The following is a 27,909-nucleotide window of genomic DNA, read 5'->3' on the forward strand; positions in this document are numbered from 1 at the left end:
CTGATGGCGCTCACCTCCAAGAGGTTAGGGGACCTACAAGCACCCTCCGTGTCCACAGATTGCCTAGAACTCTGGCCCGGTGATTCTCACGTTATCCTGAGACCCCGGCCTGGCTACGTGCCCAAAGTTCCCACCACTACCCCGAGAGACCAGGTGGTGAACCTGCAGGCGCTCCCCACCGGGGAGGAAGACCCAACCCCGTCCGTGTTGTGTCCAGTACGCGCACTGCGCCTCTACTTGGACCGCACGCAGAGCTTCAGAAGCTCTGAGCAGCTCTTGTCTGTTCTGGAGGTCAGCAGAAGGGGAGGGCTGTCTCCAAACAGAGGTGACGCACTGGATCGTGGATGCCGTCGCTACGGCATACCGATCTCAAGATCGCCCCTGCCCATTAGGAGTGAGGCACACTCCTCATGGGCACTGGCTCAGGGCGCCTCTCTGGCAGACATCTGCAGAGCTGCGGGTTGGGCTATGCCCAACACCTTCGCGAGGTTCTAATACCTACGCGTGGAACCGGTGTCAGCCCGCGTCCTGCAGGGCAACGTGTAGGACCGGCAGCCGGTAGGGCGTACGCCTGCGAAAGCCCTTCCCCCTTCCTCTAGGGGGATCAGCGGCTATTACGCCTCCCTTCTTTCCCCACTGGGTAAAGAACAGGCATTCCATCCATCACTAAGCACCTTCCTGGGGGCAGGCTGGGCAGAGCAGCCCTGCCCCCTTAGGCCGGGGAACAGTTGAGTTATCTCCCACATAGCTCTAACCGGACCTAGTGCTCCAGACGTGGTAACCCCCCCTCCGTGGGCAGTTCCGTCTGATGTATCCTCATGAATGGTTCCCACCTCGGCAACCCACGACCTCATTAGGTGGACCTCCACCTTGCGGTTAACTCCTTCAGTCCGCATGTTTTCCCATGAGTTCTCCCCTGATGGTGAGACCATGTGGTGTCTGCACTAATTCCTCCCTATGGTAGGATAGTACACTCTGTAGCGTTTTTCCCCCAGGGGGGAATAATGCTTACCCAGTGGCCCTTACGGTGCCGGGCGGCTTCTCGCTGTTAGAGAATCAAGGCCTCCGCCCGTGACGGCCGGTGGCAGGGGCTTCCCACCTTTTTCCAAAAAGCTCTGGGACCCCCTACCTCTCCACTGGACGATTACAATTTCGCGCTAGCGCTCACGTCTGACGCCAGGCCAGTCAACGTCGCTCCGCTAGAGATTGTGATGCGGCACAGCGCTGTGGCATTTTCGATAGGAACCCCATCTGTCAGCTCGACACAACGTCGAGAGACCGAAAGGGAACGTCTTGGTTACGGATGTAACCTCAGTTCCCTGATGGAGGGAACGAGACGTTGTGTCCTTCTTGCCACAACGCTGGCTGCCCGCCGCAGCAGTCGAGGGATGCTTAGGCTCCTCAGACCAAAAGGTGAATGAATGCAGCACGCCGTCTCCCTTTTATACCCAGATATCCGGGGGCGGAGTCCAGCATGCAAATTTCATTCGCCAATTTCATTGGCCTTTTCTAAACTAGTCAGAAGTTGACAGGTTCTCAAGAGCGAACCCCATCTGTCGGCTCGACACAACGTCTCGTTCCCTCCATCAGGGAACTGAGGTTACATCCGTAACCAAGATGTTTTTCTTACGCTCTGCGCAAGCATGAAATGTAGTGCCGACTGAGGGACAGCTTTTTCCCTCTACTTCCCGACTATCAGGCTGCTGAACACTCAGAACTGACACTCGCACAGCACACCTCTCTGTCTATTCCATTCACCATGCACTTTAACTCCACCACCACCACCACAATTTTAGCATGCACAGCACTTTAACACAATAATACTATTTACTAACCATTACATCTGCAACCACTCTGTGCATTGTGGATTATGTGAATTAAGTTGTATATGTTGTATATTTTTTGTATATTATTGTTTTATTTTAGTGTATATACTTTATATGAAAGTATACTGTTATTTGTAAAATGTCTAAATGTGTATAATGTTATTTGTTAAACATGTATGTTATTTGTTTAATGTGTCAATTGTATTCTGCACTGTATTCCACGGCACATGTGCTGTTGGTGATGTGACAATAAAAGTGATTTGATTTGATATCCCTTTACTAACACACTGCATATTTTCAATTAAGAAACTTAGAATATGAGGATATATCTCATTTTGAGTAATATTACAGGGAATTGTATTAATGAAAATGATACCTTATTCTGTATATCCAGCGTTTTTTGTGTTGCATTGCTGCAGAGATATTGCCTTATTTCCGTTTCATTTAGACTCGGTAAATATTCTAAACCATTAGCTTTTATGTATTTTAAATTGAAAATTTATATTTAACTTAAAGCAGGCATTCTTTTGCTGTTTTTGAAGCTTTGATTATGTTTTTTAACAATAAATGTTCATGTTTCTAGTTTCAAAAAACGCTTTATATTTCAAGTCTATTGTTCACTGCTGTCCCTCTTCAAAAAATCGGAATAGTGACATTTACCCGGGAGGTATAGGGCTGTAGTCCGATTCCAGCCGTTCTCTGTAGTCCATGAAAACCGAATTCTGTTAAAGACAATATCTAGCTTGGCATTGAACTTTGAGCTTTATCATTTTGCAGATATTGTTTATGCTCTAACAGCAACATTACACTAAAGTTTGAAAATTGGCATCACGGGGAATGGCCTCTTTAAGATGGTATATGTGTAGTCTATCCTTTTTTATAATTATAATTTTATAATCGCACCTGTTGTTGTGCATTAAATAATAAACTATAAAGTGTTCAGATGCAAAACCCTTTAAAGGCCACCTCCATCGAAAAAGAAATCACAATGTTGAGTGAATGCTCTCCACACAATATTTATGTTATTCAAATAATTTCCCTTCAAAACCCGCTAAATACCACACTCTGCCTGGTCTGAAATATCTGATATCAATGAAAAAAAATGTAGGAGCCTGATAAAAAATGTCAATTTAAAAGAAATGAGGTCTGACCGATTCAGAGGGTTTTGCATTTGAACTTTATACTGTATATATTTCACGTTATTATTTTAAAACATCTATATAATAACCCCAAAAAGGTTACTTATTTCTTTTAATATTTTAGCCTATTACTTTTGTCAGCATTTCTGTCATTGTTTCTGTCTGTAGCATATACCGTCTCCATTGCCAGTCGTAAATGGAGAAGTGCAGGAAAACGTCTTGGTTACGGATGTAACCTCGGTTCCCTGATGGAGGGAACGAGACGTTGTGTCGAACCGACAGAATGGGGTTTGTCTTGAGAACCTATCATCTTGTGAGTATTTAGAAAAGGCCAATGAAAATTGGCGAATGAAATTTGCATGCCGGGCTCCTCCCCGGATGTCCGGGTATAAGAGGGAAGCCGGCGTGCTCATTCATTCACCTTTGGTCTGAGGAGCCTAAAGCATCCTCCCCCGACCGCTGGGGTGGGCGGCCAGTGTTGTGGCATGAGGGACACAACGTCTCGTTCCCTCCATCAGGGAACCGAGGTTACATCCGTAACCAAGACGTTCCCTTTCTGTCGGTCTCTCGACGTTGTGTCGAACCGACAGAATGGGGTTCCTATGGAAAACGCCACAGCACTGAGCCGCGTCACAATCTCTGCGGAGCGACGTTGACTGGCCTGGGCGAGTCAGACGAACACGCTAACGCGAAATTATGACCTTCCAGTGGAGAGGAAGGGGGACCCAGAGCTTTCCACAAAAAGTTGGGAAGCCCCCTAACGCCGGCCGTCACGGGCGGAGGCCTGATTCTCTAAATGGCGAGAAGCCGCCCGGCACCGTACGGGCCACTGGGTAAGCATTATTCCCCCCTGGGGGGGAAACACGCTGCAGAGGCCACTACCTACCGTAGGGAGGAATTAGTGGAGACACCACATGGTCTCACCATCAGGGGAGAACTCATGGGAAAACGTGCGGACTGAAGGAGTTAACCGCAAGGTGGGAGTCCACCTAGGGAGGTCATGGGTTGCCGAGGTGGGAACCATTCATGAGGATACATCAGACGGAACAGCCCACGGAGGGGGGGTTACCACGTCTGGAGCACTAGGTCCGGTTAGAGCTATGTGGGAGATAACTCAACTGTTCCCCGGCCTAAGGGGGCAGGGCTGCTCTGCCCAGCCTGTCCCCTGGAAGGGTGCTTAGTGATGGATGGAATGCCTGTTCTTTACCCGAGGGGAAAGAAGTGAGGCGGGATCGCCACTGCTCCCCCCGGAGGGGGAAGGGCTTCCGCAGGCATACGCCCTACCGGCTGCCGGTCCCACACCTTGCCAGGATGCGGGCTGACACCGGTTCCGCGCGTAGGTATTAGAACCTCACGGAGTTGTTAGGCATAGCCCAACCCGCAGCTCCGCAGATGTCTGCCAGAGAGGCGCCCTGAGCCAGCCACGAGGGGTGTGCCTCACCCCCAACGGGCAGGAAAAAAAATCGGTATGCCCTAACGAGGGCATCCACGATCCAGTGCGCCAGCCTCTGTTTGGAGACAGCCCTCCCTTCTGCTGACCTCCGAAACAGACAAAGAGCTGCTCAGAGCTTCTGGGCTCTGCGTGCGGTCCAAGTAGAGGCGCCGTGCGCGTACTGGACACAACACGGATAGGTTGGGTCTTCCTCCCCGGTGGGGAGCGCCTGCAGGTTCACCACCTGGTCTCTCGGGAGAGTGGTGGGAACCTTGGGCACGTAGCCGGGGCGGGGTCTCAAGATAACGTGAGAATCCCGGCCCCGAGTTCTAGGCAATCTGTGGACACGGAGGGTGCTTGTAGATCCCCTACCCTCTTGGAGGTGAGCGCCATGCGGAAAGCCGTCTTTATCAAGACTGAGAAAGAGCGGCAACCCCGAGAGGCTCGAAGGGGGCGGGGCCTCTTGAGGCCCGCCACCTAGGTCGCAAGAGGGTACGGAGCGCGGATAAGGTGGTCACCCTCTCGCGCCCCTTAGGAACCTAATGACCAGGTCGTGCTGTCCCAGAGGCTACCCAGCACTTGGGTCATGATGAGCGGCCGTAGCGGCTACATACATTCCCAGTGTGGAGGGGGAGAGGTTACTCCCCCGTCTCTCTTGAGGACGGGACAGCTCGTACCCGACCGAGCAACTCCGCGGGTCTTCTCGCCGAGAAGAGCACCAGGACGAGAAGAGGCGCCACCTATGGGCGTATAGCCGCCCAGTGGCCGAAGCCCTAGCCTGAGTGACGTCCCAACCGGACCGGGGGTGGGTCACTCAGGATCTCCTCGTCCCGTCCAGACATGGAGACCAGGTTTTGCCTGGGATGCCGTAACGTGCCCCTTCCCCTGGGGAAGCTGTCCGCCAGGGGGAGCGGCCAGGGGGGAGTTGTTGTCAGAGCCTCAGCTCCGAGAACCAAGTCCTGGTTAGGCCGAAGGGGCGTAACTAGTACCACTTGATGCTCCTCTTCCCTGGCCTTGCACAGGCCCTGTGCAATGAGGCTCACTGGGGGGAAGCGTACTTCCGCTTGTCCCGCGGCCAGCTGTGCGCAAGGGCATCCGTGCCGAGGGTACCTCGGACAGGGAGTACCAAAGCGGACAATGGGAGGAGTCCGGGGAGGCAACAGGACCACCTGTGCCTGGCCGAACTGCCCCAAATGAGCCGGCTGCGCGGGGAGGGAGTCGCCACTCTCCGCGAGGCGTCGACTGACGAGAGAGCGCATCGGCTGTCTGGTTCAGGACGCCTGGGATGTGTGTGGCTCGCAGGGAGCTGATCACCTGCTGACTCCAGAGGAGGAGGCGTCGGGCGAGTCATGTTAGCTGCTGTGAGTGAAAGAATACGCCACAGCAGCTGTGCTGTCCGACCGGACCAGCACGTGCTTCCCTGCACGAGAGGTAGTAGCCTCCTCAATGCAAGTAGCACAACCAACAACTCTAGGCAGTTGAAATGCCAACGCAGGCGGGGGCCCGTCCACCGCCCCGACACTGCTTGCCCGTTGCACACGGCACCCCAACCTTGCAGGGAGGCATCCCAAAGGGGACCCCTGTCCGCAAGAAGGTCATGGAGACCAGGGGGTTAGGGTGTGTCGGCAGAAAAGCGTGTGACCATACGCCTGCTGCCGGTGTGCCACGCTCTCCAAGGAACTTGACTCTGCAGCCAGTGTTGGAGCGGTCGTATGTGCATCGACCCGAGGGGGACCACCCCCGCCGAGGATGCCATGTATCCCAGGAGCCTCTTGTTACAGGGGGACCGCTGACTGTCTGATCTTCAGGCAGTTCAACACTGATCGGGCGCGCTAGTCAGTCGCGCTGCCTCTGGGAGGCCGCGAGGGTGCGGGCTTCCTCGTCGCGGGTCTCGCGCCCCCCCGGGGGGTGAGCGGGGCCGCTCGTGAGGACAGAGTCGAGTTCCATACCGAGAAAGAGGATGCTCTGCACCGGGGAGAGCTTGCTCTTTTCTCAGTTGACCTGTAGCCCCACCGATCTAGGTGCCGGAGCACCAGGTCCCTGTGTGTACACAACAGATCTCGAGAGTGTGCCAAAACTTGAGCCAGTCGTCGAGATAGTTAGTACCCGCACACCTCCTTCCCTACGGGGAAGGAGGGCGGCTTCCACGACCTTCGTAAAGACTCGTGGAGACAGGGACAGACCGAAGGGGAGGACCCTGTACTGATATGCCCGTCCCTCGAACGCGAACCGTCGGAACGGCCGATGTCGAGGGAGGATCGAGACATGAAAGTACGCGTCCTTCAGGTCGATTGCCATGAACCAGTCCTGACGCCTGACGGACGCCAGGATGCGCTTCTGCGTGACCATCCTGAAAGGCAGCTAGTGTAGGTGCCTGTTCAGAACACACAGACCCAAGATAGGGCGCAACCCTCCGCCTTTCTTAGGGACAATGAAGTACGGGCTGTAAAACCCGCTGAACACCTCGGCCGGTGGGACGGGCTCGATCGCTCCCTTCACCAGAAGGGAGGCGACCTCCGCCCGAAGTACGGGGGCATCCCTGCCTCTGCCTGAGGTAAAAGGACGTCCCGGAACTTGGGCGGACGTGTAGCGACTGAATCGCGTAGCCGAGACGGATCGTCTTCCTCAGCCCGCCTGACAGTCTGGGGGCTCCCAGAACTGTGACAGGGGGACTAGAGGTTGATCTGCTTCATCGCCCCCGCGGAGGGTGGTTCGATGGCTAGCAGTACGGATTCCTTGCCAGGGGAGGCCCCCCGGGGAGGAGATCGGCTCTGCCATATTTCCTGCCTGGCGACTGCGCAGCTCAACGCACTGTCTGACTGAGAGTGCTGAGGGCTGGTGTTTATACTCGACATTGCGCTTTGCCATGACGCAACGTCGAGTTTGCCGTTCACCGTCGTGCAGAGGGTGAGAGCGGCTGAGGTAACCCAGAGAGAGAGGAAACTCTCCTTTTTGAGAGTAAGTGGGCGCCAGCCCCCCAGAGGGGGCCAGCAGATGGAGGGACGGGGCAGGAACCGTCCCTATCCGACCTACCAGCGCTGTGGCTGGGGTCGGGCCCAATGGTAGCCTCGATCCCCCTGAGGTGATCCCATGACAGCCGCTGCCCGCGGCTGCTGATGGGGCGATGGTCTCCTCTTCGCTGTCTCCTCCAGGTCACTGGAGGGCGTTGAAGAGGACCAGGGCTGCTGGGAAGCAGACAGTGCACGGGACTCGACGGCCGAGGCGGCCGAGTTGCGGCACGGAGGACTGCTTTTTACTGTCGAGAACCCTCCACAGTAACACCAACCAGCCCCCCCTTGCGAGACGGGTACGTCGAGAAAGCGGACCTTCTCAGCGTTACTCATCTGCGCAAGTATCGGCCAGAGGAGTTCCTCATGGACCACAAGTGTGGACATCGTCCGACCCAGGGCCCCCGTGGTCACCTTGGTCGCCCGTAGAGCGAGGTCGGTGATGGCGCGGAGTTCCTGCATAAGCGCTGGGTCGGTCTTACCCTCGTGGAGCTCTCTCAACGCCCTGGCCTGGCAGGAGCCATAGCGTGGAGAGAGGAGGCAGCCTGGTCCGCCGCAATGTAAGCTCTCGACACCAGAGATGCCGAGACACCACATGCTTTGGACGGGAGTCTAGGTCGAGCCCCCCCAGGTGGCCGCCACCTACGGGCACGAGTGCACCGCGGCGGCAACTCCACCTGGGGACACCGACGCATCCTCCAGCTGTCTCAACCTCGAGGGAAGAGAGGGTGACAGAACTTTGTTTGACGTGAAACGTGCCGGAAGGGGCGTTCCAGGTCTTGCAAAGTTCCTCATGCACTTCCGGTAAACACGGCACTGGGGGCGGGCGCGGCTTGGAGCCGCGCTCAAACCCGAGGCGCCATGTAGCCAGCCGCGAACGCCGGGAGAGGCAGTGCGGGCACTGCAACCCAACACTCACGGCGGCCCGGGAAAGCATGGCCGACATCTCGACATCCGCTTTTTCCTGGGCTCGACCCCCCGAGGGAGGGAGCCCGAAGAATCGTCGGAGTCGGATGGCAGTACGTCACCCCCCGATGCTGCAAGAGACCTCTCATCATCACGCATCGTGTCCGAATACGTGATTGAGGAATAAGACGGCGGACCGTCTTTTTTGGGGAACGGTCAGACGAGCGAAACGAGGTGTGAACGGTCCGTGAGCCGTGGCTGGCGGATTATCGCTCACAGTAATCCTCTTCTCACCCTCGCTGCTTGCCATAGCGGACGGCAGGGCCGTAGTCCTGCCGCCACGGAACGGGGAGCAAACGAGGTGGTGGCTGAGTCCCGTGGGAACACAGCCACCTGTGACGCAACGTCTGAATCGTCACCGCCCGCAGTGCGGGCAGGACGTATCCACAACGTCTGCCCCAGCGTACTGGAAGCAGGCATTGTGTCCGTCCCCCTCCTCGATGAGTGTGTTGCACCCATGAGAACAGCGGGACAAGCCACGCTGGAGAAATTTGCTCTTTTAGAAAAGGAAATTTGCTCGAACACCTCCGGAACTGCCGAGATGCCCAGGGGAGAGTCACTGCAGGAAGGGACCGTCCGCTGTCCACGTCGTAGTTTCCTGCAGAATACCAGCGAAGAACTGGAAGACCAGTGAAGATCTGGAGCTGCTCATCAGATGTGTAGGCTCTGAAGAACAAAAGGTGAATGAATGAGCACGCCGGCTTCCCTCTTATACCCGGACATCCGGGGAGGAGCCCGGCATGCAAATTTCATTCACCAATTTTCATTGGCCTTTTCTAAATACTCAGAAGATGATAGGTTCTCAAGACAAACCCCATTCTGTCGGTTCGACACAACGTCGAGAGACCGACAGAAAGGGAACTCAATTTTCCTGCACTTGCTGCTATTGCACTTCTGGTTAGACAAAACTACATTTCGTTGCCCTGTACTTGTACTTGTACATGTGTAATGACAATAAAGTTGAATCTAATCTAAAAATATGAAACATGTTTAATAAAATCTGTAGTGAGGATGACTCGCAACGACTGGCTCATAAATTCTAAGACTAGAATCATGAGACACTACACACTGAATGATTTTATCAGCGATTCTAAACAACGACTGAGCACAACTGGAATAGACTAGGCACGATTATTGGTTATGATCAAATTCTTAGTAAAGTCGTTAAGCGTGTTCCCAGCTTTAGTGTAGCAGATAAAATGTTTACACAACAATAAATGTTTTCATAATCATACAGACAGCTTGATTTTGAGTGTTAACGTACCGGCTCGCACCGTTCCAATATGGCGGACCACCTATGTATAGCAGCCCATAATGCGGCATCTAGTTTTTATATCTATGGCTAAAACTTAAAGTGAAACTGAGAGCTGTCATAGCAGTGCAGCGATCATTTCAGCCCAAATCTATGCAACATATTTACATATTTATGCCTCAAACTGCTGATCTATGGAGTCAAATGAGTTGATGTGATAGGTTACAGGTTTATGACGTCATTAACCACATTTTTTAAACTGTCTTTGGTAAACTGCAGTTTTATGAAGAAAATACTCAGCAATGGTTTAAAATTATACATTTGCGCATGGTTTGTCTTAAAGCATATTAAAACATCACATAAACATAAAAATATAATAATATTGATTTTCACCACAGGGGGTCTTTAAGTAGTCAATACTAGTTACTGTACATTTAACCGTTTGTCACTACAGCGAGTTTGATACCACAGTAATTGTTTTAATATCACAACATCAGAACTACCTTTACTATTAATCTATGGCAAAGAAGCGAATATGTGACAACATCTTATTTCGGTGTCAGCCACCGTAGTGCTTCGAAAGGGAGGAGTGAGCCGTTCTGGTGAGGTTCTCGCAACCTCACCTGACATGCCACTAAATTTAATACACTGGACCTTTCATTTTAAATTAACTTGTAACTGTTTGTATGTAGTATATGGCAATGATGGCCTCGCAATGGCAATTTCCCTCCACATTACTGTCACACACTGTCACAATTCGTATTATATTGTATTGTCATTGTGTTAAATGTCTGTACTAGAAGCTTCCAACACCAAAGAAAATTCCTTGTGTGTGCAAGCACACTTGGCAATAAAGCTCTTCTGATTCTTCTGATTCTGATTCTGATTCTGATTCTGACACACGCTTGCATTTGACTTACTTCAAATGGAGACTGCTCCACTTCCTCTGTGAACTGTTAATGTCACACAGAGAAACAGTCGTCTTAGGAGACTTTCCACTGCTGCCATAGCTTAAAGAAAGGGAAATAAATGTTTCCGTTAACATCAGCAGCAAAATATACCTTCTGATGCTTTATTTTGAAAGAATCAATCAAATGAAGAACAAAAAAGCAAACTTGTGCGATCATAAAGGACAAAGATAAAATAATTCAGACAGTACTGACCTGTCAAAGTAAATCTGAGAGCAATAGTAACAGATGAAGAATAGCACAACAGGAAGGAGCCTTAAAAACCATGCTGGTAGAGAATAAGAAATAGAGAGGCATGTAATGAATTCAGATGATTGTTTTGTATTGTAGGATTTGTTCAAGCAATAGTTCACCCAAAAATAAAAGTTTTGTTTTTTGATGTTTTTTTGCTGAACATTTCTGGCATTTACTGTGGTTGAACATTTCAGTTACACATATACAGAAATGAGCAGAGCACCAACTGCAAAAAAGTTAGAATTTATATATATATTTATTAAAAAATAAAAATGGATGGCCACCAATACTTGTGTGCTTTTACCCATGAAATTATTAGAATTGGCCCGATTTTTGCCGGTTCTGTCAATTCTGTGTGCATTTAGTGCTGCACATCTCTTAACCATTAAAATTTATGAAATAAATTTCATTGCCTGTGGTCACCAGACGACAACCCAATGCATCATTGACATACAAGAACATCTCTTTATTCAAATTCTTACAGTTAACTCCATTTGGTTAAAACTTCACTTATTAACAAATTTTTGCGTATGTGCCATTTGCCTAATTCACATGGTGATTTGGATCCTAAAACAACACACACCGATGACCATTGCAAAAAAGTTGTTCAGAGCCCCATACACCCTCACTTCATACCATAATTGTAAGTGTTTACTTACTTTTGGTTGCTTTTAAGGTCATCTTCAATTATACGTTTTCTCTCTGAATTTTAAACTATCCATATTGTCCTCCTGAATAAATGCAAATAAAAATATTATGAACACATACAGTATGTGTCAAATTCTCACTCCTATGCAGTTCTACCCTAAAGATGGTGTTTTATAGTCCTGTGTAAAATGAAAGTGGAGGATCATCTTAAAAATAGGATTGCAAATGTATGTGTCATTGTTAAAATTTGGCCACCGGCTGTGTTAATCTGGTTGTGTAGATTAAGCAAGGTATTCTAGGTTAAAGCTGATTTATAAAGCCATAATATATTGCTGTCTGGTTCAGGACGCCTGGGATGTGTGTGGCTCGCAGGGAGCTGATCACCTGCTGACTCCAGAGGAGGAGGCGTCGGGCGAGTCATGTTAGCTGCTGTGAGTGAAGAATATGCCACAGCAGCTGTGCTGTCCGACCGGACCAGCACGTGCTTCCCTGCATGAGAGGAAGTCCCTCAATGCAAGTAGCACAACCCACAACTCTAGGCAGTTGAATGCCAACGCAGGCGGGGGCCCGTCCACCGCCCCGACACTGCTTGCCCGTTGCACACGGCACCCCTTAGGGTGTGTCGGCATAAAAGCGTGTGACCAACGCCTGCTGCCGGTGTGCCACGCTCTCCAAGGAACTTGACTCTGCCGCCAGTGTTGGAGCGGTCGTATATGCATCGACCCGAGGGGGGGGGCACCCCCGCCGAGGATGCCATGAATCCCAGGAGCCTCCTGTTACAGGGGGACCGCTGACTGTCTGATCTCAGGCAGTTCAACACTGACTGGGCGCGCTAGTCCTCGCGCCCCCCCCCCCCCGGGGGTGAGCGGGGCCGCTCGTGAGGACAGAGTCGAGTTCCATACCGAGAAAGAGGATGCTTTGCACCGGGGAGAGCTTGCTCTTATCTCAGTTGACCTGTGGCCCCACCGATCTAGGTGCCGGAGCACCAGGTCCCTGTGTGTACACCACAGATCTCGAGAGTGTGCCCAAACTTGAGTCAGTCGTCGAGATAGTTAGTACCCGTACACCTCTTTCCCAACGGGGAAGGAGGGCGGCTTCCACGACCTTCGTAAAGACTTGTGGAGACAGGGACAGACCGAAGGGGAGGACCCTGTACTGATATGCCCGTCCCTCGAGCGCGAACCGTCGGAACGGCCGATGTCGAGGGAGGATTGAGACATGAAGTACGCGTCCTAGGTCGATTGCCACGAACCAGTCCTGACGCCTGACGGAAGCCAGGATGCGCTTCTGCGTGACCATCCTGAAAGGCAGCTAGTGTAGGTGCCTGTTCAGAACACGCAGATCTAAGCTAGGGCGCAACCCTCCACCTTTCTTAGGGACAATGAAGTACGGGCTGTAAAACCCGCTGAACACCTCGGCCGGTGGGACGGGCTTGATCACTCCCTTCACCAGAAGGGAGGCGACCTCCGCCCGAAGTACGGGGGCATCCCTGCCTCTGCCTGAGGTAAAAGGACGAGAGAGAGGAAACTCTCCTTTTTGAGAGTAAGTGGGCGCCAGCCTCCCAGAGGGGGCCAGCAGATGGAGGGACGGGGCAGGAACCGTCCCTATCCGACCTACCAACGCTGTGGCTGGGGTCGGGCCCAATGGTAGCCTCGATCCCCCTGAGGTGTTCCCATGACGGCCGCTGCCCCGCGGCTGCTGATGGGCGATGGTCTCCTCTTCGCTGTCTCCTCCAGGGGGGCACCTGCCCAGAGCTGGAGGGCATTGAAGAGGACCAGGGCTGCTGGGAAGCAGACAGTGCACGGGACTCGACGGCCGAGGCGGCCGAGTTGCGGCACGGAGGACTGCTTCTTACTGTCGAGAACCCTCTGGGGAGGCCACGTGCGGGTCTCGCGCCCCCCCGATGAGCGGGGGGTGTGCGGGGCCGCTGCGGCTCGACAGTAACACCAACCAGCCCCCCCTTGCGAGACGGGTACGTAGAGAAAGCGGACCTTCTCAGCGTTACTCATCTGCACAAATATAGGCCAGAGGAGTTTCTCATGGACCACAAGTGTGGACATCGTCCGACCCAGGGCCCGCGTGGTCACCTTGGTCGCCCGTAGAGCGAGGTCGGTGGCGGCGCGGAATTCCTGCATAAGCGCTAGGTCGGTCTTACCCTCGTGGAGCTCTCTCAACGCCCTGGCCTGGCAGGAGCCATAGCGTGGAGAGAGGAGGCAGCTTGGTCCGCCGCAATGTAAGCTCTCGACACCAGAGATGCTGAGACACCACATGCTTTGGACGGGAGTCTAGGTCGAGCCCTCCCAAGTGGCCGCCACCTACGGGCACGAGTGCACCGCGGCGGCATACTCCACCTGGGGGACACCGACGCATCCTCCAGCTGTCTCAACCTCGAGGGAAGAGAGGGTGACAGAACTTTGTTTGATGTGAAACGTGCCGGGAAGGGGCGTTCCAGGTCTTACAAAGTTCCTCATGCACTTCCGTTAAACACGGCACTGAGGGCGGGCGCGGCTTGGAGCCGCGCTCAACCCCGAGGCGCCATGTAGCCAGCCGCTAGCGCCGGGAGAGGCAGTGCGGGCACTGCAACCCAACACTCACGGCGGCCCGGGAAAGCATGGCTGACATCTCGACATCCGTTTTTTCCTGGGCTCGACCCCCCGAGGGAGGGAGCCCGAGGAATCGTCGGAGTCGGATAGCAGTATGTCACCCCCCGATGCTGCAAGAGAATCTCATCATCACGCATCGTGTCCGAATACGTGATTGAGGAATAAGAATCTTTTTTTGGGGAACGGTCAGACAAGCGAAACGAGGTGTGAACGGTCCGTGAGCCTTGGCTGGCGAATTATCGCTCACAGTAATCCTCATATCACCCTCGCTGCTTGCCATAGTGGATGGCAGGGCCGTAGTCCTGCCGCCACGGAACGGGGAGCAAACGAGGTAGTGGCTGAGTCCCGTGGGAACACAGCCACCTGTGACGCAACGTCTGAATCATCACCGCCCGCAGTGCGGGCAGGACGTATCCACAACGTCTGCCCCAGCGTACTGGAAGCAGGCATTGTGTCCGTCCCCCTCCTCGATGAGTGTGTTGCACCCATGAGAACAGCGGGACAAGCCACGCTGGAGAAATTTGCTCTTTTAGAAAAGGAAATTTGCTCGAACACCTCCGGAACTGCCGAGATGCCCAGGGGAGAGTCACTGCAGGAAGGGACCGTCCGCTGTCCACGTCGTAGTTTCCTGCAGAATACCAGCGAAGAACTGGAAGACCAGTGAAGATCTGGAGCTGCTCATCAGATGAGTAGGCTCTGAAGAACAAAAGGTGAATGAATGAGCACGCCGGCTTCCCTCTTATACCCGGACATCCGGGGAGGAGCCCGGCATGCAAATTTCATTCACCAATTTTCATTGGCCTTTTCTAAATACTCAGAAGATGATAGGTTCTCAAGACAAACCCCATTCTGTCGGTTCGACACAACGTCGAGAGACCGACAGAAAGGGAACTCAATTTTCCTGCACTTGCTGCTATTGCACTTCTGGTTAGACAAAACTACATTTCGTTGCCCTGTACTTGTACTTGTACATGTGTAATGACAATAAAGTTGAATCTAATCTAAAAATATGAAACATGTTTAATAAAATCTGTAGTGAGGATGACTCGCAACGACTGGCTCATAAATTCTAAGACTAGAATCATGAGACACTACACACTGAATGATTTTATCAGCGATTCTAAACAACGACTGAGCACAACTGGAATAGACTAGGCACGATTATTGGTTATGATCAAATTCTTAGTAAAGTCGTTAAGCGTGTTCCCAGCTTTAGTGTAGCAGATAAAATGTTTACACAACAATAAATGTTTTCATAATCATACAGACAGCTTGATTTTGAGTGTTAACGTACCGGCTCGCACCGTTCCAATATGGCGGACCACCTATGTATAGCAGCCCATAATGCGGCATCTAGTTTTTATATCTATGGCTAAAACTTAAAGTGAAACTGAGAGCTGTCATAGCAGTGCAGCGATCATTTCAGCCCAAATCTATGCAACATATTTACATATTTATGCCTCAAACTGCTGATCTATGGAGTCAAATGAGTTGATGTGATAGGTTACAGGTTTATGACGTCATTAACCACATTTTTTAAACTGTCTTTGGTAAACTGCAGTTTTATGAAGAAAATACTCAGCAATGGTTTAAAATTATACATTTGCGCATGGTTTGTCTTAAAGCATATTAAAACATCACATAAACATAAAAATATAATAATATTGATTTTCACCACAGGGGGTCTTTAAGTAGTCAATACTAGTTACTGTACATTTAACCGTTTGTCACTACAGCGAGTTTGATACCACAGTAATTGTTTTAATATCACAACATCAGAACTACCTTTACTATTAATCTATGGCAAAGAAGCGAATATGTGACAACATCTTATTTCGGTGTCAGCCACCGTAGTGCTTCGAAAGGGAGGAGTGAGCCGTTCTGGTGAGGTTCTCGCAACCTCACCTGACATGCCACTAAATTTAATACACTGGACCTTTCATTTTAAATTAACTTGTAACTGTTTGTATGTAGTATATGGCAATGATGGCCTCGCAATGGCAATTTCCCTCCACATTACTGTCACACACTGTCACAATTCGTATTATATTGTATTGTCATTGTGTTAAATGTCTGTACTAGAAGCTTCCAACACCAAAGAAAATTCCTTGTGTGTGCAAGCACACTTGGCAATAAAGCTCTTCTGATTCTTCTGATTCTGATTCTGATTCTGATTCTGACACACGCTTGCATTTGACTTACTTCAAATGGAGACTGCTCCACTTCCTCTGTGAACTGTTAATGTCACACAGAGAAACAGTCGTCTTAGGAGACTTTCCACTGCTGCCATAGCTTAAAGAAAGGGAAATAAATGTTTCCGTTAACATCAGCAGCAAAATATACCTTCTGATGCTTTATTTTGAAAGAATCAATCAAATGAAGAACAAAAAAGCAAACTTGTGCGATCATAAAGGACAAAGATAAAATAATTCAGACAGTACTGACCTGTCAAAGTAAATCTGAGAGCAATAGTAACAGATGAAGAATAGCACAACAGGAAGGAGCCTTAAAAACCATGCTGGTAGAGAATAAGAAATAGAGAGGCATGTAATGAATTCAGATGATTGTTTTGTATTGTAGGATTTGTTCAAGCAATAGTTCACCCAAAAATAAAAGTTTTGTTTTTTGATGTTTTTTTGCTGAACATTTCTGGCATTTACTGTGGTTGAACATTTCAGTTACACATATACAGAAATGAGCAGAGCACCAACTGCAAAAAAGTTAGAATTTATATATATATTTATTAAAAAATAAAAATGGATGGCCACCAATACTTGTGTGCTTTTACCCATGAAATTATTAGAATTGGCCCGATTTTTGCCGGTTCTGTCAATTCTGTGTGCATTTAGTGCTGCACATCTCTTAACCATTAAAATTTATGAAATAAATTTCATTGCCTGTGGTCACCAGACGACAACCCAATGCATCATTGACATACAAGAACATCTCTTTATTCAAATTCTTACAGTTAACTCCATTTGGTTAAAACTTCACTTATTAACAAATTTTTGCGTATGTGCCATTTGCCTAATTCACATGGTGATTTGGATCCTAAAACAACACACACCGATGACCATTGCAAAAAAGTTGTTCAGAGCCCCATACACCCTCACTTCATACCATAATTGTAAGTGTTTACTTACTTTTGGTTGCTTTTAAGGTCATCTTCAATTATACGTTTTCTCTCTGAATTTTAAACTATCCATATTGTCCTCCTGAATAAATGCAAATAAAAATATTATGAACACATACAGTATGTGTCAAATTCTCACTCCTATGCAGTTCTACCCTAAAGATGGTGTTTTATAGTCCTGTGTAAAATGAAAGTGGAGGATCATCTTAAAAATAGGATTGCAAATGTATGTGTCATTGTTAAAATTTGGCCACCGGCTGTGTTAATCTGGTTGTGTAGATTAAGCAAGGTATTCTAGGTTAAAGCTGATTTATAAAGCCATAATATATATATTATATATATATATATATATATATATATATATATATATAGTATATATATATATATATACTGTATATACTGTAGAAAATCATTGCTGAATTAATGTAAAAATGCACCAAATCAAAACAATTTGTACATTTTTCAAATGAGAATCTAGCACCGCTATTACATAAACTTGGCTTTCAGTGGAAAATAAGTGACTCAGAAGTGTTACAAGAAAAACTTGCACAAGATTTGAGCTCCAGTGAAATCGTAAACCTCAAAGCCATTTTTTTATTTTGGACTCTTACAAAACAAATTGAGGTTTTTTATAAATCTGACAGGGCAATCTCAATACACTCTGTTTGTCTTTGGTGTTCAACCTAAGATAACAGCACATTGTACACCATTGTACATTGAAATATTGCACACCTACATATTCTTTGTAAGTGCCTGCATAAACCATAAAGTTCTGAATCATGCATAAATAATCTCAAGATCATAACTTGTTTTAAAGCTGTTATTAAACTTTAACAACATTGTTTATGAGGGATGGATGTGGTCATCAGCAATATTCTCTGTAGTCAGATCGTTCTATAGCCAGCCAACACAGTCTCACAGGAATTTGTGACATTGTCACAAACTGTACCTATTAATTTGTGTTAATTTCCCCCTTTTTTCCTGTCAGTCAGCACGACTTGTTTTGTGTCACCCAGCACGACTTTCAATCTAATTTATTTTAAAAGGCGGTATCTATCATAAGTATAAATATATATCAACGCAATCTGATGGGAAGTCATACCTATTTTACAAGGTGGCTCATTCGTGTGAATACCTTTCTCATTGGTATTTTTTTACTTTTCCCCTGTGACTAGGTTTAGGGGCAGGGTTAGGGGAGCCATTTATCATTGCTTTGTCACCTCGGTAAATTTGTGTTTTTAGCCAAATTATTCTTTGCAGTTGTGATTTTACGGTTTGGGGTGAAGTAAGGTGTTAGCAGTGGTGGAAAGTAACGAATTACAAATACTCAAATTATTGTAATTTCAGGAATTGTACTTTTTTAAGTAGCCTAGTTTAAAAACAGTGTACTTTTACTTGAGTACATTTTTAGTTCTGTATCGGTACTTTTACTGCGCTATTTTTCCTCACATTGTCGTCGCTACTTTATATGTTCCCTACTCACTTATAAGGGCAGAGCACTTGAGGTAGAGACTTTGGAGAGAGATGGACAATTTTATCTCATGATATAGCCGTTTGGATGAAACTTGGCGAACGGAGTGATACAGGAACTCAATATTTCTCCATATCTCGGACGAGCCTTCGTATTGTGTCCCTTTCCCGCAGTGACTTCAAGTGTGCAAAACCGCCGTTTGATACGCGCCCTGCCTGCCGCACACGTTCGTCTTCCTCCATGATTGGCGGCAGATGTCTTGAAATCTGTGTGGCGCAAGTTTTCTATGCGCGATTTGAGTGGACGGGGTCACGTGACGGGACTGATTATTCTCCTTAGCCAATCACATGAAGATTAAACATATGCGATTGGAACGCATGAGAAGCAGTTTCGGAAAATGTGCATTACCGGTTATAATGTTGTAAATAACGTTCAGTTTCTTGCACAGTTCGATCGACTCGCTTAAATAAGATGTCATTACATCGAAAGAAGCAGGTTGTGCTCACTGACACGAAAAAGGGGGATATTCGTGTCCATGAACACGCATTAATAGATTCCAAATTTCGTGTCTATGCCACGAACTGCCATGTGACTGGGTTGAGCCAGCCTGTGAATCGCCGATACATGATAGTATATCGAGGGGCCGGGCAATTTATGTATTTATGACAAGCTGGATTTGTGGACAAAAACAGAAGCAAACATGGCTATAAAATGCCCATGTGTGACTGCAATTAGCATTCTATCAGAGTGTGAGTTCAGTGCAGCTGGCAAAAGTGCTACTTCCCATCGAAACCTTTAAACGAGAGGTAAGGTGCGTCCCAAGTGCTTCTAGCAGTTCAATGTTAATATTGTTATAACTGACCAGCACAAATAAAAGTTATAGACTACAGTTGGGAAATCTGAGAAATGAAGCCCATATAATTTATTTTCCATACTATGGCAGTAAATGGGGGATGAGATCTGTATGGTTACTGACATTCTTCCAAATATCTTCCTTTGTGTTTGCAGAACAAACTAATTTAAACTGAAACTGATAGATGGTGCGGTCCCAGTGCTAAAAGATGCACTTTGTTGGCAATCAGGAAAATTGAAAAAAATATGTTTATAAAGTGTGAAACCATTTTAAACACCTTTTATTAAAATCTGTTGTGAGTCCAACCAGATACAGTAGACTTGTGAAACACCCTCAGAAACAAGTCAAAAGAGTTCAAAGCAGTTCTGGAAACTGGTTTTATTTTTATAAAAAAGAAGTTAAAAGCTGACTAAAAGTTAATCACTGTTGAAAAATGAAAATGTTATTAAGAAATACCAGATATTACTATCTTACAAATGAGAAAGAATAAAACCAGGTTTTAGGTTAAATGGTTTCGGACTTATTAAAGGGATACTCATGAATGAATCATGAATTACTCACCTCCCAGTTGCATAAATGTCTTTGTTCTGTTAAACACAAAGAAAGTTATTTGGAAAAATGTTAGTAATTGAAATTTAAAATGGTAGTCAGAGGTTCCCTAGAACTGTTTGCTTTCTTAAATTCTTCAAAATATCTAATTTTGCGTTCAACAGAACATTTTCCTACTATGGTAGTCAATGATGTCCCAGAAATGTCAGTTGCTAATTTTTTTTCAAACATCTTTCTTGAGGGTGAGTAAATGATGACAAAATGTTCAAAGTATCCCTTTAAGGCTAATTCACACTGATCCAACAAACACCAACGATGATAACAAACATGTTGCCGTTTGTTAGATCAATGTCAATGAAAGTAGAATGTTGGTATTTATTAGCTTTTTTTTGCCTTTAAATGCATATTGAACAGCCATACACAGTGATACAGAGAAAAAATTTATAGAAAATTTTAACCAATACAATGGCCTTAAACGTCTTAACACCACACACACAAACACACAAAAGAACATTCAAAAATATTAGTTCCTGTTACTTGACACCGAACCACTTCTCGGTTTTTAACCTTTACTGCATCTTAATGAAAATAAGATGAAAATCATTTTAATGTGGACAAATTTTCTCTGCATTAAAAAGTTACGCATAAAGACAACTTTAAAAATCCTTTAACAATAAGAAAATTAAAAGTACTTTTTAAGCATATCTTTATCAGGCCTCCTAATCTGAATCTGCTCTCTCCACCTATAGCTGGTGTGTGGTGAGCGCACTGGTGCCGTTGTACTGTGGCTGCCGTCACATCGGTGGTTGAGGAGAGACCCCCCTCATATGATTGTAAAGCGCTTTGGGTGTACAGCAATACACAATAAAGCGCTATATAAATGCCTCATTCATTCATTCAATCATTCATTCATTCAAAACCCTTTTCACATGTGTTGAAGGACCCATGTCAGTGTAGGCTAAATGCTGTTTTACTCATAAAAACAGCTAAATTACTACTTACTTCAAATTACTCAATGGATTTACTTGGAGCTATCAAACATTAACCACTGCTCACATCATAATATCATGTTTCTCGAAAAAAAAGTAATGCTAATCCTGGACAGATCAAGAACTGTAATGTAAGAGAAAAAAACGAATTAATTTAACACGAACAGGTCCAAAGATAGAAACTAAACCACAAATTTAATATTATGTTACAAGGCAAACTATTGCTAAATATATATTATATTGATACATTCTCATGCAGTTTCTCATTTGTTTGCACATGGTTGTTTTATTGTAAACGCATGTAAATGATCTATTCCAATTGCATGTGTCAACTGCGGTGGTGTTTTTAACAATATGCAGGACCTTAACCTAACTCTTTGCCACACCTGCCAATCAGGGCCGACCCAAGCCTTTATGGGGCCCTAAGCAGAATTTTATTTGGGGTATCCCTGTGCCCCCAATATAATCGACTATTGTCAATGTTTGATTATTTGCACACACACTTTAAACCTAACACACCCAATTCTATTAGTTGTAGCTGTCTTTGGGATGTAGGAACGTCATAGAACAAAAATACATACAGTAAACCTTGCATTACACGTGTATTGTGATTGTCAAAACATTTGATAATTTCATTACTTTTAATTTTATTAATTTTAGGTGAACTGTCCCTTTAAATTTTGAGCACAGACCATACAAAGGTTGTGGAATTTATTGTTCAATGCATTTAACTATTTGCAAATATTTAATTAAAAAATATATTTTTTTATTTTAACCACAACCTATAAACACCATTTAAAGCCACACAGCTCTTGAGGATGATTTAATCTTTTTTTATTTTTTAAGTGTATTTACATGATAACCATTAAATTAATTTACAACATGCACACTATTATTTATAACCTTAATGCCAAATAAAACGCTAATTTAACAGATAATTATGAATTACACAAATCATGTAAATTACATATTTTTAATCTAATTCAGCATTTTGTCTTGTGCATCATTGAATACTGACATTTTATTTTTAACTAAACAGTTGTCAAATATTGAATTAGTCACTTACGTTATGTTGTGTGTTGCACAGCACTCTTTCAACTTCAAAACTGAAGCGTCTTACTGAACTACAGCTGAAAAAGTGACAGTAGCTCAGTCTTCTTTGATTTGAGTGGTCACTGCTCGGCTCTATAACCAGTAACTCCCGCCTCCATTCATTTGATTGGTCACCTCACTTGTTTTGATATTGCAATGTTGGGTTTAGTCAGTTATTTCAGCAATTTTGACACACACTACAGAAAAAAATGTGGGTATGGCCCTACGTGAGAAAAACGTGTGTCGTGAATATATGACAAAAAAAGTTGTAAATTAATGTGCTCTTGGGGGCCCCCTAGTGGCGGCGAGACCCTAAGCAGCCGCTTAGTTCGCTTATAGTGAGGGCTGGCTCTGCAGCCAATGGCCGGTGATTTTGAGAAAATATACATTTTAAAAAATATAAATATTTTCAGATAATATCTGAAGGTTAGATTACCAATCACTACTTGTTTACCAAACAAGATTACCAAACTACTACTATGTTTTTCCATATAATTCCTTTGTGTGTTTCTTGTTTTTAGGTAGGATTCAATGAAACAAAGATTTATTTTTACCACATAAAATTAAATTAAATTAGCTAGCTCAAAACTCTAAAAACAACTAAAAACTAAATTATTTTAGTTTTTAGTATTTACTTTACTACACATTGTCATAAATAAACTACTTAAATGGTCTAAGCACGCTTGTGTTCTGAGTTGTTTTGAGTGACTTATTTGATGGGTTCAGACAGTGAGTCTCGTGAGTTCAATGTTTGACATGAGTTGTTTCAACAAAATGAATCGGTTCAAATTAATGAGTCATTAGGTCACGAATTGGAGATTAGCCTCCGTCTCCATGTCTTGGCCTATTGGGGCCTTTGTCTCCATGTTGTGGTCTATCGAGGCCTTCTGAAGCCTTCGTCTCCATGTTATCTGTGGCTTATTGAAACCTTCCTGTCCTAGCCTATGTTTCCTGACATTTGAATGTAGTTTTTCCTACCTTAAAACCGAAAGTAAACGGCTTTTCCTCGCAGAAGGTCTGCATTCGGTAAAAATGAGCTAATAAAATATTTAAAATTGTTTTCTCATGTGGAAAGTAGCCGTGTAATAAGCAGGATAATGTACAAGCAGCTGGCTGTTATCACGAAATATGCCCCGTCAGTGTGATACAAGACCTGATCACACTAGGTGCGTTTACACGGAGCATTGTAATCGGTTTAAAAGTCTAATCCGAATGAAAATGCTCCATATAAACACCTCAATCGGAATAAAAATACCCAAACCGAATGAAATTCTAATCGGTTTGAGAGGGGTGGGATAAACCTTTCTATAAACCTAACAAAATAAAAATTCTGCCATGTAAACGCTTTAAACCGATTACTTTGCGTCTTCGTCATCACGTCAAGAGGTTAGGGGTCATCAAAATGGCGGTGATGGTAAAGACAAACTGGAGTTCGGCTGAAGCAATACATTTATTAAATACACTGAAGGAACTTAATATAATTCAACGGCTGGATGGAAGGAAGATTAGAAATGTGGATTTATTCAAAACAGTTTGTGAAAAATTAAAAGAAGCTGGCGCAGCCTGTATACCGTCGAATATATCCGAAACCAGTGGAAGGCTTTGAAGACGGCGTACTGATTTTAACCGGAATGACAAAAAGCTGCACATGTAAACGCACCTACTGTCGGGGCTTACTGTCGAAAACAACCGGCTGCCTGTACATTATCCCTTACTTAATATAGCTTTGTTGTCTTTCTGCAAGTCCCCACAAAGTTAATAAATCCCCCATAAAAGTCATTAGTCGTGTTTACAGTGCACTACAGAAAAGTGTTTTGTGTCCACTATACTATTATCTGGTAAATAGTGCAGGCTTCCAGTCTTTTCTGCTCTCTTTCCATGTACAACAACTGAACTGCATTCAAGGTGCTTCTAACAAGCTCCACATGTTCCACAGCTGTGAGGCAACAGTCCTGACCCAACCCCTGAAACAATGGCTGTCTGTGTGGCACACAGAGAGCAAACAGAAAACAAGGTGGTGGTAGTTCAGTGGTTAAGGCTCTGGTAATGTAACAACTTCAGGTTTGTCCCCAGGTGGGGCGCTCGGGTGAAACAGAAAGAACCTTGTTGCTATTTGTGTCCTGGGGCAAGACACTTAATCCCGGGAGGTGGAAGGCTTCTCTTCACAAGAATTTAATTTGTGTCATATGAGTGGCAATTTGCATGAGATTTGAGTTTACAGTTACTAATTGTCGCTGTTGGGCGGAATCCATCTCCAAAACCATTATTTTTCAGGAAATTTAAAAAAACTGCAAATTTTTTGAGTTATTAAACATTGTATCGTTAAAGTTGGTATTATACCTTATATTGCTATCATATACTGTTGTGTACCAACATTAACACAACATTTGCCCAAAACCATGTTTAATCGGAGATACAAGGTTTATGATTTGGGAGCAGGGAGATACGAGATTACGCTGTCATTGATAAGAATGGTACGGACACAGACGTCGCTGCTGCCAGCAGTGTTCATCAAAGTCTGCGGTCGCGTTGAGCCTTTTGACAAGAGACGAGGCTTTAAGAGCTAATGAAAGCTAATGATTGTGGTTACATACATCTTCCTAAACTCTATTTTAAACGTTAGAGCTATGAGTGATGCAATACCAAAATAAAACGTTAAACAGGCTGTCTAATATAGGCGGAAATTAATCTGCACGCAAATAAAGTCGGCGGTCGCGTTGAGCCTCTTGACAAGAGAAAAGGCTTCAATAGTTAACCAAAGCTAACGACTGTGGTTACATACATCTTCCTAAACTCTATTTTAAAGGTTTAAGAACTATAAGTGATGTAATACAAAAAACGATGAGCTGACTAGGCTGTCTAATAGGCGGAAATTAGCCGAATCTGCTCGCAAACTTACCTTCGTGGCTCACGGGCTTCCTTCTGCACCGAAGCATTACAGCTATCGATTTTTAACAAAACAGACCTACTCAAATGTATCTAACCTAACTATTTTCACTCGTTATTGTCTAAAAGACTTTCAATCACGAGACGTAATGCCGAGAAGGTCCCGCGGAGTGAAGAAGAGGTGGAGTTACGAGACTTCTCAGACAGTTGAAGTGTCCAATGGAGTTAAGAGATTTGCTCTCAAGCCATTTTCAACACTTTAGATTGGTTAATAATTTGTAAAAATAACAGACCCACATGGGGACTGACCAATAGCATCGATTTAAAAATATGAAATTGACCAAATTTGGACATAGGAGGTTTCCGCCCGACAGCGACGTAATGCTATCTATCTATCTATCTATCTATCTATCTATCTATCTATCTATCTATCTATCTATCTATCTATCTATCTATCTATCTATCCATCTGTCATATACTGTGTACATATATCCTATTTAAAATAGTTTAAGGCTCAATAAAAAACTGACTCACACAAGACCTTTACTTCTGCAGAAGCAGTCGGATTTCCTATTGGACCATACATTATTTTTATAGCTTCAAGTATAGCTACCCAGCCACAAGGAGCCATTCAAAGACATATCCGATGAGCTTGGAAACACAATGGCCAATCAGAGGTCTTTCATAATCTGTTCAACAGCGCTCAAAATGATAGCGGGAAATGCAAGTATCGTCACATTTAGTACCGACTGGTACCGAAGTTTGGTATCGTGACAACACTGTGACTGCATCAGCCTGACAATGGGAATTTACAAAAAAAGCAAAGCTCTGTAAGTTAACAACCTGTTTTACAATCTATTGCAACATTTGTCTACAGTAACAGTAATACATATGAATGCAAATGACTATACAGTACATGGCTCCAATGGAAATAATATTATAATTATTTGTATTAATATGATTATTATTATTAAAAACGTTTAGATTACTAAGTTATAATGACAAAACACTTTATACTGTATAAAAAACTGATATTACTGTAACAAAATAGCATTGTTGAAATGCAGATCAGTAGAGTCTGCTGTAAGCTGTTATGTTTTTCACATTGCATTATTTCACAGCATTTTGGATTAGACTGATAGATCAAGGCTAACTTAGTTGAGAACAAATTAGATATAAATTGTAACTTTTAAAAATGTATATGTACAGTGCTCAGGATGCTCAAAACATTTGGTCACATTGGGTTCAAAAGTTGAGCTCAAGGATGAAAGCTGTGTGTGAAACCCCAGACTACAAGTTTGGATACCATTAATGCGTGAAGCATTTTCGAGGACCATCAATTATCTGTGCAGTGTGCTGTGTTTCTAGGTACATATTACTAGATTTTGAGGAGCAGATCATGTGGTCTCGGTGTAAACCTGGTTCATTAATACAAGATAAGACATAAATCCACTCACCAGAATGCACTTACGTTACAGTAAAAAATCACTGAACAAGTTAGTGACTACACATACTGTACATTACACTATCGCGATCTCTTCTTTTAGTCATGACATATATATTTCACATTCGACATGTATTCAAAGAAACTCTTCAGAAGAGAATAAAGGAGAAATACTTTACCAAACCAAACGAATTGCCAAATTTCCATCACCCAGGCAAGACAAATAGCACACTGTGAATAGAGGGGACTCGCCGTGTGCAACGCACTTTTTAAACTTCTTTCACAGCAAATAGTGTTAACCTTCAAACTCTATGGATTGAAACAGAAGTCGTGGGAGGATATTGATTTCCTGAGTTCAGAAATGCATTGATTATTACTGCCACTTAAATATGTGTTTTGGCAAGGTTGCAAGACTGTGACATCAACAGTTTGTGGCTGGGAAAACAAATTCACAAATATGATGCTGAGTTTTTCTTCCATAGCCTACTGGTGGTCACGACTAAAATAATCAGTCATATTGCTGTGGCTTCCGTTTGTCAGAAGCAAGCAGGTTGACATCTGGTAATATCTCACTATCTTGGATTGCAGAAAATAAATTGTGCTTATTGCAAGAAGAGCCGCTGAAGAGCCACTACAAGATAAGATATGATGAAATTCCATGGGTTGAACTCTCTTCCTCTATTGTTGCCTGTCTCTCTGATTGTTTGCTCAGGAGCAGCTCATGTGGTCTCCGTGTAAACCTGGTTCTTTAATACAAGATAAGAAATAAATCCACTCACCAGGATGCACTTATGCTACTGTAAAAAAAGAATATTCCGTAAAGTGAATGCGGATAGTACGGAAAGTCCCCCCTCTCCCCCTAGATCCAGACGCTCTTTACAGTCACATCATATGAGCGAAGTTGCGGTTTTAAAGTGCGCTTCTTCTTTCTGCGAATGGAAGGCGCCTTTAGACGACTTCCCCGTCTCCTGGGAACGCTTATAATGAGTCCAAACGCTTCTATTCGTTAGCAAAAACACTCGTGTTGAGATCGCTGTTTTTGGAGTGTCTTCCGAGGAAGATCGCATCACTGCGTGCCAACCACACGGCGCAACCCCCACGCATGCGCAAACGCTATCTGTAATTGTTAAATGTACAGGACATTTGAACGGTTATCCGCCAGGCCCAGCAAACAATTTTAAGTACATTTTTAGATCCACAATGATATTGGAAAAGTGTCGTTTTATATGTTTTGTGTAATGCATGAAATTATGTAAAATGGGGAAAAAGTAACAATGTAAGTACACTGAAAAAAAATTACGCTGAAGTTACTTAAAAATATAGTGCATCATTTTTGCGACCAATTTTTTAAGCCAGTTCTACATGAAATTTTAAGCAGCATTACCTTAAATTCTTTAGTAGGCATTGCTTAAATTT

General features: G+C 45.3%; 1 protein-coding gene and 1 long non-coding RNA gene across 3 annotated transcripts in view; both read right to left on the minus strand.

Annotated features, from left to right (window-relative positions):
- Positions 1 to 11,700, minus strand: part of LOC130562540 (CMP-N-acetylneuraminate-beta-galactosamide-alpha-2,3-sialyltransferase 4-like) — a 29,666-nt gene extending 17,966 nt beyond the window's left edge. The window contains exons 1-3 of the mRNA XM_057347627.1: positions 11,485 to 11,700; positions 10,787 to 10,859; positions 10,544 to 10,633 (exon numbers count right to left, since the gene is read on the minus strand). Coding sequence (XP_057203610.1) covers positions 10,544 to 10,633; positions 10,787 to 10,859; positions 11,485 to 11,506 — 185 coding nt within the window. The 5' untranslated portion in view covers positions 11,507 to 11,700. The remainder of the gene's footprint in view (positions 1 to 10,543; positions 10,634 to 10,786; positions 10,860 to 11,484) is intronic.
- A 4,578-nt stretch (positions 11,701 to 16,278) lies between these two features.
- LOC130562750 (uncharacterized) lies at positions 16,279 to 27,585 on the minus strand. Of its 2 annotated transcripts, none has more exons than XR_008964012.1 (4): positions 27,273 to 27,585; positions 17,220 to 17,291; positions 16,522 to 16,594; positions 16,279 to 16,368 (listed from the first exon to the last, which is right to left on the minus strand). It is a non-coding gene; the product is annotated as an uncharacterized LOC130562750 (long non-coding RNA). The 2 variants fall into 2 exon arrangements; XR_008964013.1 differs by having other exon boundaries at positions 26,673 to 27,585.
- Positions 27,586 to 27,909: the final 324 nt, after the last annotated feature.

The sequence above is a fragment of the Triplophysa rosa genome, linkage group LG12 (genome assembly GCF_024868665.1).
Source record: "Triplophysa rosa linkage group LG12, Trosa_1v2, whole genome shotgun sequence".
NCBI lineage: Eukaryota > Metazoa > Chordata > Actinopteri > Cypriniformes > Nemacheilidae > Triplophysa > Triplophysa rosa.